Source organism: Diadema antillarum, unplaced genomic scaffold (genome assembly GCF_040938485.1).
Source record: "Diadema antillarum isolate AM-2024a unplaced genomic scaffold, OU_Dant_1.0 seq00001581_RagTag, whole genome shotgun sequence".
NCBI lineage: Eukaryota > Metazoa > Echinodermata > Echinoidea > Diadematoida > Diadematidae > Diadema > Diadema antillarum.
The window spans coordinates 120941-136714 of NW_027272300.1; the positions used below are offsets into that span (position 1 = coordinate 120941).

Consider the following 15774-nt stretch of genomic DNA (forward strand, 5'->3'; position numbering starts at 1 on the left):
AGATAATAAACTGTTCCTAGGCTTCGGCTTAGATAGACCCTATGGGCAATTCCACGGTACGTAGGACACAGATGCCGAAAATTCAAAATAATATTTGTTTCAAACACCATACATTTTCAGACAATACTTGAGTTGAAGTTTTAAGAATCATTATGTTTTTCAATAAAAGCGGCCATTTTGATTTTCAAAATGGCTACCAAAATATGCCTATAACTCAATGGTGAGAAAGAGTGTATTGTCACATAATTTACCATCTGTATATCCACTTTACTAGTACTCTAAACAACAATCTTTTATATGTATGCAGTTACCAGACATGTCTTTTGCCACATGATAGAATGAAAAAGCTGGTTGCTTTAAAGAATTTTATTAAAACTTTTGATTAGTTTGACAATGATGGATGTAACGTCAGTTACCAAAAACAAGGAATTTTTAACTTTATTCATCAAAGAAAGTGAGCTGTATGATGTAACTTAGGATTTCTAATGTATGCCCATATGCCTTCCTTTCAATACCAGAAAATAAGGATACTTGGCATACTGGAAAGTCAAATGAACACATCAAAATGTGTAACGTCAGTTACCGAAACGTCATATACCAGTATGTAACGTCAGTTACCATGACAGCAATCATAACTTAGGCAAATTTTTTAGACTTTAGGCCATTCAATACACCTGGGAAGTCAAAGGTTATCAACAAAGAGCAGCAATCCCTTTGATAGGGAATGATGTCATCACCATGGTACACTGTATGTCCATGAATACATTTTTTGTGGTTCATTTTATCTTATTTATTTATTTATATTTTTTTTTGGTGGAGGGGGCTTGAGCTTTTGATTTTCGGTTCAGCACAAGTTTAAGGTTAAATCATCTGGAAGTTTAGGTTTACCACATGCAATATATAATGCACTCAAATTACTATACAGTACATTCACAGTCCTACGGGATGATAAAGCTACCAAATTTGTAGGCCTAATCAATGATGTGGTTGCATGGTAACCACCTTTTTCTATTAAAAAGCTTGTGTACAGCTGTATACCAACAGTTTCATAATCTTTAGTAATGACTACTTTTGCCAGCATTTTTCTTTTTTTTTCTGGAAGCTTAGTGAAGTTTCTACCTCAAGGCAAATGCAGGAAGAGATATATTTCTTCGCTTGCACTTAAATGTTTGGTTTAGTTCATATGGCACTTCTTGAAATGGTACATAAGCAGGCCTGACATATGGCATGTACTGTCATTACTGTTTGAAACCAATACTGATGTTGCTCAAAGTGAGAGGTGATTCTAGGGTAAAATAAAAAACTGTTCATATTTGTTGATTACTTTATTTCATTCATGCAGGGACATTTTTGTAACAATACATGATAATTATGAACAGGAAGATTCGTTTATATTGATCTTAGAATTCTTTCATTGCAAAGTCCTATTTCTTGGTATCTGGGATGTATTTGCAAGCCTTGATATACCAGTGAAAAGGAAAAGAAAAACAATTACATTCCTTCAAGCAAGGAATAAACAAATGCCCCTTTGACCAAAAAAAGCATGCTTCTTCTTCACAGAAAAGGATATTAAAAATGTAACACTATTCATTTAAATCATTATTGATAATGGAGATCATTTTGTTATTTGTGGCCCTAACAATGCCTTGAGGGAGAAGGAGTAAAATAAAGAAAAGAAGAAAGAATATATCACAGTGGATTTCACATGAATATTTTTATTTGTATGTGTTTTTTCCCCATGACCTGAAAGATATGGGGTTTTTTTCACGCACAAAAATATCTGTGTTTTGTGTAGTACTGCAGGGCATTATGGGTGGGGTACTCTAGATAGAAACTTTCCTGTTCATAAAAAAAAAATTAGAAAAAACCCTTAGTTATGTCAATATTAATACTTGGAACTGCTGAATCTAAATGGCTCTGTGTAATCATAACTGTTGAATAAGCATTCAATCTTAAGACAAATGTCAAGAAATATCCTCTGGTGCATTTACATGATTTTTGCTCAACTGTGCTATGGCATGGGGGGGGGGGGAGCTTGCCCTCTAAGGGCCCCACCCCATTTGTGTCTTTAGATTTTGTTTTAATTTGTTGCTAAGTAAATGCCTGGGATTGTTACTGGTATACTGCAGCAGTATAATAACCTGTTAAATAAGTTAGTTCTTTGTAAACCCCATAGCAAAAGTATGTGTAACATCAGTTACTGACATGTTTCCCTTTAAGTTTTCATTAAACACAAAGAAAATGGACTAATGTTTCATTTCATTTGGGTATTTGTAATTGATGAACCAACGTATGATTCCATATCAAACAAATCACTCTGAAAGGTCAGAATTATAAAATATCACAAAACTATTCCTAATCATTATTTTCCATGTGTAAACTCTATGGCAAATGTAAGCGTAACGTCAGTTACGTAACGTCAGTTACGTAACGTCAGTTACCGTCATGCCTTCACTGAAATTGGCATGGTGCTAAAAGGAAATATCTGAAGTGCACATTATTTTGCACACCTGTTCCCAAGAACCTAGGTATGTTGCCATATAAAGTACATAAAGTTTAGAAGTCAGGGACATGAGATATTTCCATTTAAATCTACACCATAATTTCCCATGTCCTTTTTCCGTAACGTCAGTTACCGACACATTTTCACTTGCTATGTGATAAGAAATGCAGTTTGAGAGAAAAACTTTCCACCCATTTCTTCATTCTCATGAACTCATTCATCAATGCTAATTACAAGCCCCAGGTGCTTTCATTCACAAAACTACAACATAAACAATTTCATGAAAATCCTTACGCGTAACGTCAGTTACCGTGGAATTGCCCCCATGCCTTTACCACCCTAATACAAAATTTGTAGTACCCGGTAGGCCTAGACGTAGACTAGTCTACAAATGTAACTTTACATACACGTATAAGTGTACCGGTATATACATGTATTGCGGTAAATTACAGCAAGTAAACTTGGTCTTGTGATGTCAGCCACATTATGTACTGCATGAGTGCATAAATGCGAATATGTGGGACTACACTGAAAAAAATACTTGTGGGTTCCAGTGCATCCAAAAAGTGCGGTTTCTGCTTATCACAGGAACAGAAAAACAGTACGCTGCACTTAAAAATATAACCATACTAGTACTTCCTAATATCCTTCACTGGTGATAATTTCAATGTGTGGTATTGATAAGATTTTCACACTTACTGTAAATTACTGGAGTCTACGCCAGCCATGCCAGTTTTACACGTAGTCGTAAGTCGTGCAGCGGCGACACTACTAAACGTAGTAGGCAACATAATCATGCACAGCATGCACGGTACACGTTCGCTCACTCGCATCTATGGTTGGCCAGAACAGTCATAAATCGCACAGTCGACACGTATCTCCAAGCGATACTATTAGTTACCCCCCTGCTTGTTCACGAAATACGGGCAAATATCTACGGTCTGGTGCCATATTCCATGAGGCCTATTAGTAAGAACAAGCAGGGGGTAACGATTTTATCTTTTTAAGTGTAAGTGCTAACCTTCTTCTCGCTGATTTCCCCTCGTGAATGATGTTGAAATCGCCGGCTGTCAGCCATGACCATGTTGACTTAGGCCTACGTCTTACTGTATGATGCGCGCATATACAAATACACAAGCCATAGGATACTGCAGTAGCCGGCCAGATATAAAGGCAAAGACAGCGCATCTAGCTAGCTCAGGCAAAGACGCACATCACCTGAGACGCGCTGTCTTTGAAGTTGCTGTTGTCGTTTATCAAGTGTCTAGTGGTCTCAGGTTATGTGCGTAATACGCTTGAGGACCGCGCGCTGTCCATTTGTTTTGTACAGGATTAGCGCGCACTTTCCTATAAGTGTCTTGTGTACACGCGCAGCTAGATAGTTGTGTAATATCATGACATCATATCACGGAATACGGGATATAATCAGTGGTTGGTTGACCAATGAGATTACAGAATTGGCGATCACTAAAAGATAAGTACTTGTATCCAAAATACTACTGTACAACAGATAAGCATCCCAATATGACCGATCAGATGCTTCAGGTAACAGGGGATTTCACATGGGTTATGAATACATTGTCAGCAACGCACATAATTGAAGATTTCTGTTTGCGCATTTTCTCGCCAGACATAAATTTCACGAATTCGGTATCTCATAAAGATTTCTATAAATCAGAGATTCCTCGCACATTATTTTGATTGTGTCTCATCTTGTGTATGATTACTTTTTTACGCGAGGCAAATATGAAAGACTTTTTTTTTCTGTGCATTTTCTTTCCGGACACATTTAATGACTTTGGTGTCTTATCAAAAATATCTGTCAATCAAAGAAATCTCGCAAATTGCTTTGTTAAGATTTCATGTGGGGTATGAACACATTGTGATCAACGCCAATATCAAAGATTTCTATCTGCGAAATTTTCTCGCCAGACATATTTCATGTAAGGGATACCTTCAGTTAGAATATCTATCATTTGGAGACTTTTCGCATATTGCTTTGGTAATATTTCACATAGATTGTGATTACTTATCCAGAACAAAAATATGAAAGATTTCTGTCGGCATGTTTTCTCGCTAGACACATTTCATGCCTTGGCTGTCTCATCAAAATATCTCTTAATCGGATACAATGTATTTTTTTTCGCAAAGGGTCTACGGCAATTGCCACTTGGGCAATTACGCAAGACCCTTCCTCTGACCCTAACCCTAATCCTAATCCTGGACCTAATCCTAACCCTAACCCAAACTCTAATCATAACCCTAACCGTAATCTTGAACTCTAACCTTATCACTAACCCAACCAGTATCTAGCCCGGAGGGGGGGGGGGGGGTGGGGATACTTGCCCTGATACGCTTACAAATTGCTTTGATATTTCACACAGGGTATGATTACACTGTCCACAACGAAATCATCAAAGATTCCTATCGGCGCATTTTCCATAGCTAGTCATATTTCATGTCTTTTCGATGTCTCGTCAAAATATCTCTTAATCGGATATTTTTTGCACATCAATTTTGTTTGATGAAATTTATAAGGGGTATGAATGCATTGTCCATGACACATAATTATGTCAGTCTGCGTATGTTATCGCTTAACATATTTAATGAAATGGATGTCTAATTAGAGTTATCTCTCGGTTGGACATTCTTCGCATATTGCTTCATTGATATTTCTTCATATGGAGTGTGAATAAGCTGTCCAAAATACAATTATGAAAGATTTCTATCAGCGCATTTTCTTTTATTCAATAGCCAGACATATTTCATGAAAGGAATATCTTATCAGAATATCTGTCAATAGGAGATTCTAGCATATTGTTTTGGTCATGTTTCACATGGATCATGACTACTTTATCCACTAAAAATATAAAAGATTTTTGTCTGCGCGTTTTCTCGCCAGACACATTTCAGGCAAGAAATATCTGTTTGAGAGATATTTTCATGAGACATGCAAGTCATGAAATATATGTCTGGCGAAAAAAAATGCTCAGAATTAAATATTTGCGTTGTGGACAATGTACCTCATACGAGCTATCATCCAAAGAAAATTTAGAGAAATCTTGATGAGACAACCAAGTTTTGACATTTATGTCTAGCGAGAAGATGCGTAAACAGAAATCTACAATTATGAGCATTGTGGACAATGTTTTCATTGTCCACATAAATTGTCCTACCCCATGTGAAATCTTATCAAAGCAATATGCAAGAAATGTCAGATTGAGCGATATTTTGAATAGAAATTGAAGCCATGAAATGTGTCTGAGTCGAAAACCTTTCATATTTGCGTTGTTTATAAAGCAATCATATCCCATGTGAAACATGATCAAAGCAAGACGTGAGTAATTTCCAACTGATAAATATTTTGATGAGACATCTTTATGTCATAAGATCAAAAATCACACAAATATATATATATATATATATATATGTGGTGTTGAAATGCTAGAATCTAGCATTGTTTGGGCTACGTACACAAGGCATGCATGAACGTTTCAACACAACTCTATTATATATTTGATTTTGAAAAGGGGAATTCGAACGGCATTTCTAAAACATACCTGTGTTGTGTGTCACGATTCTTCTGTCTGTCTTGTCTGACTTCGAGAAATGATCGGGTATAAAACGCCGCTTCTAGTTGGACCGCTGCATTACCAAACAATGCAATATCTATCGAGAACATAATGATACGTATCAGAAAGAAGACAGATACGCATTCCAAATGATGTGATACGTATCCAGAACAAGTGATACGCATCAGAAACATGGATAGACTGTGAAGGGATGCGTATCTGTTTCATGAGGTATCTGATTGGAATGCATTCTATCAGGGGCCGTTGCATAAAACTTACCATTGAATTTCAATGGTAACTACCGTCAATATTAGGCGTCACAGCCAATCAGCATCAAGGATTATAAGATTTACCGCTAATTTGAAGACTTACCGCTAAAAAGGAGCGGTAAGTCCAGCGGCAAGGGTTTTATGCAACAGGGCCCTGGTGTATTTGGGATACGTACAATATATACGTATAGACTATGCGATTTATGACTGTTATGGCCATTCATATGCATCGCGCTGATCACACGCAAATACTCGCGGGCAAGGTATGGCGTAATCACTACGGATGAATCCTTTGGGATGAATCCATCGAGTAGATACAGCTCTATGGATGAATCCGACTTGAGAGCACTGTTATGGCGGTGTGGTAGGAGATAATGTCCGTCCGGAGAAACACTAGCAGGCATAAGATGTGTGTGTGTGTGTGTGGGGGGGGGGGGGTCCAAAGAAGAAAAAAAAGCGCTTTCAAAGGGTAATGCAATGAGCCAGGTGCGTTGCTGTCATCCTTTGTTGTATCAATGCATAAATTATCTTTTATTAGGCATACTCGAAGCCCCTAGTCAGAAATTACCATAAAAAACAGTACCCAAGTCGAAATGGTCTGTAAGAGGTTAGACCTACAATGTACAACCCATAACCCTTATGGAACAAACACACGGTCACACAGTGTGGTTTATGTAAAAATAAAATGTCCCAATTTCACATAGTAACTATATGAAATTGGGATATTTTCACATAAACCACACCGTGTGACGGTGTGTTTGTTCCATAAGGGAATATAGACACGTAAATATACACTTATTTTTATACACGTCAAATAATGTCATCAAAATGGGTATCTAAAGCGGTGGTTTTCTTTTCTTTCTTTTTTTACTTTAATACCATGAATATATTTCTCGTCTAATTTTGCACTTTATGCACACAAAAGTGGTATGATGATCGCTATTCCGAAGGTTCGTTAATCCGAAAATGAAATAATGTTATTCCCATCGTGATAATGCTGCGTTTACACCATAATGTTCCCTTCGACTCAAGCAGTCCCGTTTCAAGGTCACGGTGGACAAAACGGGATGGACGAGAGACAACGCGCGGTGGGAAGGGACGGGCAAACGTGACACATGCAGTTGGTGTGATTGCCGTGGATGCCGCGTCAGAGTTTTAAACTGTCAAAAAAAAAAAAAAAAAATCCACGGCGGTCCCGCTGCTGAGGAACCTTATATATGCCGTAATAAAACGGGGTAAACGCAACAAAACACGACGGCACGTAATAAACTATAATAGGCCGTAACAAAACTATGGGCGGTTCGTAGTGGGACGCGACGGAAAATATTTTGTAGTCTAGTCTGACCAGACGCCGTGAGAATGGCGTCTATAGCTACATGTTCACCGGATGGAGGACTGGAACAAACGAGACTATGGACACGATGGAGGGAAAAAACAGGAGAATATCCCATCTACCCACCGGCGCATTACGGGCAAACGGGGCTGCCGCGGCCGCCGGGAATATGGTGTCAACGCAGCATTACGTTCGTTAATTCCGAAACGCGCAAGCTTCCTATAGGCCCTATAGAGGTTCGTTAATCTGAAAATGGGTAAGGTTGGTTATTCCAAAGGTTCGTTAAGGTGAAAATAAAATATCGTTATTTCGAAGGTTCGTTAATCCGAAAATGAAACAAGGTTCAGTAATCCAAAAACTGAATAATCTGAGTCCCCCCCCCCATTTCTCTCTCTTAAGTGACCTCGTATATTACAATAAACTGTTTTACGTCATGCATGGCTCATCCTGATGATGATGTGGAGGAGAAGGGTGCCATACGGAGGAGGGAAGATTTTCATCAACAACAATTAGGCCTGCTCTGATTACAACTGTATTCCAGTTCGTCAGTATGTATCGTGCGTTATGTCACACATGTCTGTGGTGTGTTTGCGTGTTTTCATTGCATACTAGCCTAGTATTCTCCCACTTTTGAAATAAAAGCACAAAAATACTTGGTCTTACAGCCACAAAATTGTGCTTTTTTCCCCTTGTGTTATAGAGTTAGTGATGTGAACGACCTAAATACTGTGAAGATTAAAGGACAGCCAAAAATTGGAAATGCAGTGTTTTTGTTTACAATAAGCTAATGCCTGGGCGGGTGTATTACGTGGTGTTTTATTGCTTACATTCATTTTTCCAATCCATACAACCATAATCACATCACAAAGATCACAGTATTGGTGCCAAGGTAATACAGCAGGTATAGTTATCATTATAATTACTGTGTCGTTACCATGTATGTATATTTCTCTTGTTCTGTACATTGTTGAAAAGGTAAAAGAACTCGTACTACCGTTTTTGATGCAATATTGATATATAAGAAGTATGAAATAAATTGAAATAAATTGAAATAAATTGAATTGAAATGATAGTCTATGAGAAAAGTACAGCCCCTGCTGATTTTTGTTTATAATCAACCAGAAGATTCACAATGTCCAGTTCCGCAGATGTAAGTGAAGGAAAATGAACTCAACATCTCAAGTATTTCGAGGTCATGTCAAATCCGTTTCGTTTCCATGACAACAGAAATATGAGCAAGCCCCGACTCCCGCTGGTTCCCTCGATCCCTCAAATAAAAATGGGCGGGCCCTACATTCGTACAGCAGATGCAGCCGCGTGAGATTGCGTTGTTGGTTGCCGGGTTCTCTCCCCCCCCCCCCTCTCTCTCTCTCTCTCTCACACACACACACACACACACACACACACACACACACACACACAATAATTTTCAAATTGGAATTTACGAGTCCATATTACTCAAGATGTCTGAAACGGGTAATAATAATGATATGGACTGTCTACTTTCGGGGAATACGACATTAATTGCCCTCACTAGTATTGTATACAATTTTAGTTAAACAACTATGTAGATGATGTCAGCCGTGTCATGACCCCGGCCGGGGCATGACGTAAAAGAAGTTAAACATCTTCGGAAGGAGAGGGTTTTGGTGTCTGGAAAAGTTCCATGCCTCGTTGAAAAATAAAGGGGGAAAATAAATGACAATCTATGTTGAAGAATATATAGCGCATGGAAGAATAAAGAGATTGTACTTATAGGCCTATAAGAACAATCTCCAAGTGGGAGAGAAACCTGCGGAGTGACCATACACCTGGTGTTTAGGGTAGGACATGGCTTTTGACCAAATGCTTGGAAATAGTATCAGTCCCCAATCACTAATTTAGACCAATGGCTGAATCGTAAACTGGCATACAAGGGGCGTATCAGGGAGATGACTCTGATAACAGTGGCAATATTACTGTTTGCTGAAGGATTGATTACGGAAGACATGTATCGAAGCAGTTGAAACCAAGTGTCTTGCCAAGTAGGCCTACCTCCTTGTGGAAACCAGGGAGCTTCAATATCGCGAAACAGGGGAAAGGGGAGGTTTGTGCGTGCGTCCAGAAACGCGTCGCTATCAGCCTCTTGAATCAACAGTGCGGTGACAATAGTTGAGCGCGGAGTCCTGGCTGTGAGCGAAGAGACCGTAGTTCACCTGTTATTGAATCGACAACCGATACATAACTGAGTTCTTCTGGAAAAAGAGAGACAATCACAGGAATTATGATTGAGGATGACTTTTACCAGAAAAGTGGTGGCTACTTTCTCCGCCGTAGTCAGCTGATTGCTGCTGGAGTGCTCGTTGCGTGCCTCTGCCTGATGGTCGGGCTGCTATGTGGCCTCCTGCCCCAGTCACAGACATGCGAGGTAGAGGCGGGGGACGAGGTCCTTGTCTTTAATGGAGATGGCATGGATGAGGCTGGTTCTCCAAAATGGGACCAAATCCCAGAAGACACACCCGTAGAGAAGGCCAACAGCAACGAATGGGAGGAGTTACGGTTACCGGAAAATCTGATCCCCCATCACTACCACCTGAGGTTGCACCCAAATCTGACCACAGAGGACTTCACTGGTCACGTAGAAATCGAGGTTCGTTCCAAGCCCCTATTCTCAACTTAAGAAACTATTTGACAAAGTCATTATCGAAACAAGGACTTCTCTTCGCAAAGAGAAAACAAGTATTATGGAATGGACAGTAAATTATGACGTCATATATGGCTATCGGTACTGATTTTGTAATAGTAATTTTTGTCTGTCTATTTCCCGAGATAGTCATGATACACCACAAAGATCATCTTATTTTGCATGCATGCTCACTAAACACATAAACATATAAATGTATGCAGTAATATGAATACAATAACAAACGAAAACTACCTCCTACGGACCATTACGAAAGAGGATTGATAACTAGTCTATAGTACTAGAATAGTCATTAATGAAAGCAGAAAAGTTACTTGTATACTTAAAGAAGAAATGACAGAGAAATCTGAATGGAAAGAAGCCACAAAATCCAAATCATATACCAGTATCCAATGCCTTAACTCGTAAGCCAAAGTTTCTTTCTGCTTGAGTCCACTACGCCGTCAGGAATACATGTAACGTATGTTTTTACTGTCCCCACAACCTAAGTTAACAGGCAGAAGTAAACCTGACGTTACCCTCCCCCTCCTGAATTCACAAGGTGACTGTTTCTGATTATGCACGCCTGAAACTGTTTTTGAGCAGTGCTTGACTATATACATCGACTGACTCTGAAATTTCTTGGCCCTCCTTCAAAAACGGAAGTGAAATCATTACCCAAAGCCTGAAACATCCCCTGGATCCTTCGCTTACTCACGTTAAAGGGATTAACTGCACGCGCAAAATTATTGGTAGGGCACATCATAATGAGGTCTAATATCTGTTCAAAAGATGATTTCTGGGTGCCGTTGAATACAATTATGTGCCATTTTGGCTGAAAATACGAAAACCGGCTGTCGCAGGAGTGGAACGATATACAGAAAAAATAGTAAGAATTGCACAAATGATAAATCATGAAAAGGACACATGCCCTCTACGCACGCGTGTACTGACATAGGATGATTATTATCGCTCCTTCTATAGAGGAGATGAGCCAAGTGCTCTTACGTGCTCGTGTTTTTCATGACTCAAGAAATACGAAAACATGAGATCGATCTCGTCTATATGTTTGATCGAAACAAACAAAGAAGAAATCTAGTTTCCATTTTCTTTCGTGTAGGGATGTGTTGCAAGAGTAATATGAACAGACGTGAAGTTTATGTTTACACCTGTGAAGGATATTCCACCTGTTTGCAGCATTTACAATCATCTTGCATCCATCACACTACACTTTGATAGCTGTTATCTTGTGAGAAAGGATTAGGGAGGATTCAGTGCGCTGGAAGGGAAATTGATGCTGAGTCATTCCACAACTATGTACCTGTGACTCGTACAGTTTCAGCCTGTAAACAGCATTCTTGTGTCATGGAGGTTTGCCCCTTTCCCCATCTTTGAAGAAACAGTCTTTCAAAAATGGCCTCGTTATGTTTGCACGGTCAATTGCAGAGTTTGATTTTCAATGTGAAATATCAAAGTTTCATTTGAAATGGTTAATTATATTTGAGAGCTGACTTCCTTTTTTTTTAAAGTGTGAGTTTGGGTGTGTGTATAGTTTGGGTTGTTTTCCAAACAACGTTCAGATCCGTGCACACGCATTTGCAGCGACAGAGCCCTTGCAACTGTTTAAAGAAGAAATCCACTCCAAAAGGCTATCAGTTTCATGCATAATAAAGTATTAAAGAGAAGAAATATGTGCAGAACAGTGCAAAACAATGATAGGAAATAAGGAAGTTATGATATTTTGAAATTTCAAAATTTTCGGAAAACACTTCCTGACCAGTCGTTATGAATATCGAAATCAGCAATATGAAGATAACATGCTCTCAATATTTTTTTTATTCATTGCATTTACGGAAGTGACAAAAATCTCATGTTTCAGCCGTATGAAAAATAAAACTTTCGTTAAACAATCCAAAATGAAAAAGAACAAATGTTAACTCTGACGTATTTTGGTATGGGAATATATGCCTTTACCTGTGTTAGCTAAAAATAAGAATTTTCCGAATTAGAATTCATAAGTAAAATACATAAGAATTGTTGCGGCACGATATCATCAACTCGCTCATTTGAATATTCGTAAGGACTGGTCAAGAAATGTTTTTCGAAAAATGTGACATTTCAAAGTGTCATATCTTTCTCATGTCATATCCGATTTTTGTCATATTGTTAACGTTCTGTAGGGATATTTCCTCCCTTTCTTGTAGATTTTATTTATTTGGGGGAGGATTTCTTCTGTAAAAAGGAAAATTATGACCAGTGTGCCTCGGCCGATCAGCTTGGTGTAATTGGGGCCACGGCTCTACGAAGATAACCACAAACATCGATTCAAACGCTCCCCTATTTATCAGCGGAATATTTCTGAATATTTTCTGATTGATAAACGTGATTACACACACACACACACACACACATTCTATGGCCCAAAGTAGGCCTATCTTCCTGAACCTCACAAACCATTTCATCATAATATAAACAGGCATTGACTGACACGACACCCGAGAAATCTTATCTGACACTTGACCTTTTCTCTTTTGGAATGATACCTTTTAACCCGGGATAAGGGTATAGTTTAAATTACAGTGTCGCCGATTTCAAGCTGTGTAGGCATACACATCGGGCGGGCCAATGACACTTTGCAGATAGCTTTATAGTGCTATAAATTTTCGATGAGATATTGCTTATCTGTACCAAATCCCAGAGTCACTGATCGTATACAGACGGATTCGGTTTGGGTGCCGTTAATATGTTTATATCTATTTCAACCATACCCCAATATTCGGTAACTCTTTTGAGGCTTAAGTATGCCTAACAATACAATTAATTTCATACACTGACATAGCAATGCACCTTACTCATTGCATAGCCCATTAAATCATCTTTTCTTCTAATGTTTAAAGCCCCCTGCAGTTATGACCGATGTAAGTGTTTTAAACCCAACGGATCTATGGGAAATGATCAGATGATTATCGTTGAGGAATGAGGTAGACATTCCAATATTTATTATAGATGTTATAAAGTGAAATGCAACGGTTTTCATAACATTTAAAATAAAGAATTTCAAAAAAAGTCACTGGGCCAAACATTTAAGATGTTTCGAAAATTGCATCAGTGTCAGAAAACAATAGTGTTCCAAATAAAACATATGCCCAGGTACGTGTTAAGTCACTGATGATAACAGAGTCAGATACATAAATAGGACACAGATATTAATTTAGTCACGAGACAATACTTGCAATGTCAGCAAACATAAACCAGTATGTGGCTAACAAACGGGGATGAAACGACCATAAATTGTTGTGATTAGTATTACATACAGAGAAAAGTAAAAGATACCACAAGATATTCAAGCAAAGCCAATTAAAACTAGTTTCTGATTTTTTAATGCCATGTTTTGTTTCTTTCATGATAATGAGGATCAATAGAGACTTTGCAGCATCAAAATGGTTTATCTTGTAATTTGTTATAGTTAGTTATAGCAAACTTTCCTCTCCGAAATCTAATACAAGTCTGTGATAATGGAAAGCCAATGGATGCCTTCATCATGATAATTCACTCGATTAAAGGGCTGGTGTAATATTATGGTACTGGTTGAGGTGAGAATTCAGTTAACTTTTTGCAAGATACTTAGAAACCACTTCATGAAATATTGAAAAGCATACAATTCTAAGACGAATTCAAACATTTATGAAAATTGGTTTTGAAGTGGCTGAGATATCCAAAAACAAAGTAATTTGAATAAAAGGTTATGGGTCCCACCTTTTGTTAGGATTACTTTGATTTTGGATATCTCAGCCATTTCACCACCAAATTTCATCAAATAAACTTTGAATTCCTCTTAGAATTATATGCTCTTTCATATTTCATAAGAAGTTTCTCATTATCTCAAAATCTCTTCATCAAAAAACGTTGGAAACCTCAAGCCTCATCGCAACCGAAACTGTACCATCCCATTACACTCTTTAACTCAATACTAATTGCCAATTGCATGAGGAACTTCGTAAACTTCGGCCATCGCTGAGTATCAACTGGTGTTACCTTTGCCTGGTCACGGGAAGGCTCTATCGATTTAGCAAACAGGAGGAGTTGCAAATAAAGATTAAACTTCTTATCATTCACCTCCTTATCTAACTTAAGACTGTTTGCATTCACATTTGAGTGTTTTGGTGTGTGTAAAGGACACAAGCTTTGTGGGCACGATGGCATGATAGGTTATAACTCAATTGGCAATTACTTGCTCATAAAGTGGATCACAATGTATAAAAGAAAATGTTTAATGCACTGAAGTCAAGCACCTGGATTGACTAACTTTGACCTGTTGTGACGTTTGCAGATGGTTCAAGTACTGCTTATCTTTGTATGCAATTACGGCATAGAGTGGATAGATGAAGTGGAAAAGGGAAAAAACGCTACTACGATAGCAAAAACGATTTATCTGCACTCTATTTCTTTCTTTTTTTTTAATCTAGGTCGAAGTTACTGGAGATGCACCTGTCATGTTTCCACGCCTTCACATCAAAGCGATGACAATTTACGACGTCAAAATTACCGATGAGGCAGGAGTTGAGCAGACACTAGATGATCCATTTTTCTATGAGCCCAACGAATTTCTTGTCATACCACTGATGACCGGCCTGAACATAGGTAACGAACTATGCCATGACTACAGTAACTGTTATTCTGGCAGCTATCCTAATAGCTACGTGAATTCATAACTGTATCCTTATACCTTAAGCCATTTTAATCCCTACCTTCAGGAATATGTTCTTTTTTTTTAAATCTCAGATTGAATTGAAGAGGGTATCTGACTCATGAGTAGAGAATATCGACGTGTTTCGCAATGCCCTTGAAATGCCTAATGAAAGTACATAAGTGAGACGAAGATTTACGTTGGTTTACGTGTCATTGAAGGAAGAAATACAATCAAGAAACTGGCTCACGTCCACGGAGTTAGTACAATGTGAACAAGATAGTTTTAACCGTGCATTATTTTTTTCAAGCAAAACCTGAGAGAGATTCAAATCTGAGATATCTTAATCAGTCTACGTAGACTTGTAGAGGCTTTATCCAAGCAAGCCTTCGTAATGTGCACACAGATCAGATTGACCAGACTGACCCATGGAGCAAAGATCGAGTTCATCAATTTCAGGGGGCTGGGTGAAGGGGGTGGGGGCTGGGTGAAGGGGGTGGGGGTTGGGGGAGGGGGTCTTCTGACACATCTGGAGTTCTTTTTTGGCTTTCCGCGTACATTTACCCTATAAATGTATACAAATGATTATATAGACAATATTAATGTGAATGTTACTGTACGGAGGCTTACATAATACGGTCCCGCCCCCTCAAGAAAAACACTGGAAAATATGGCTCAATCACGATCGCAGATAGCATATTGTGGTTTGTTTGCGATTGATAGTTGAAAGAGTTTCATCGTCTGTGTA

The 15774-nt window shown here is 38.5% G+C and overlaps 1 protein-coding gene across 1 annotated transcript in view; it reads left to right on the forward strand.

Annotated features, from left to right (window-relative positions):
- The first annotated feature begins 9940 nt into the window (after positions 1 to 9940).
- LOC139710870 (glutamyl aminopeptidase-like) overlaps positions 9941 to 15774 on the forward strand; it is a 33027-nt gene continuing 27193 nt past the window's right edge. The window contains exons 1-2 of the mRNA XM_071622793.1: positions 9941 to 10306; positions 14806 to 14980. Of these exons, the coding sequence (XP_071478894.1) occupies positions 9941 to 10306; positions 14806 to 14980 (541 nt within the window). The remainder of the gene's footprint in view (positions 10307 to 14805; positions 14981 to 15774) is intronic.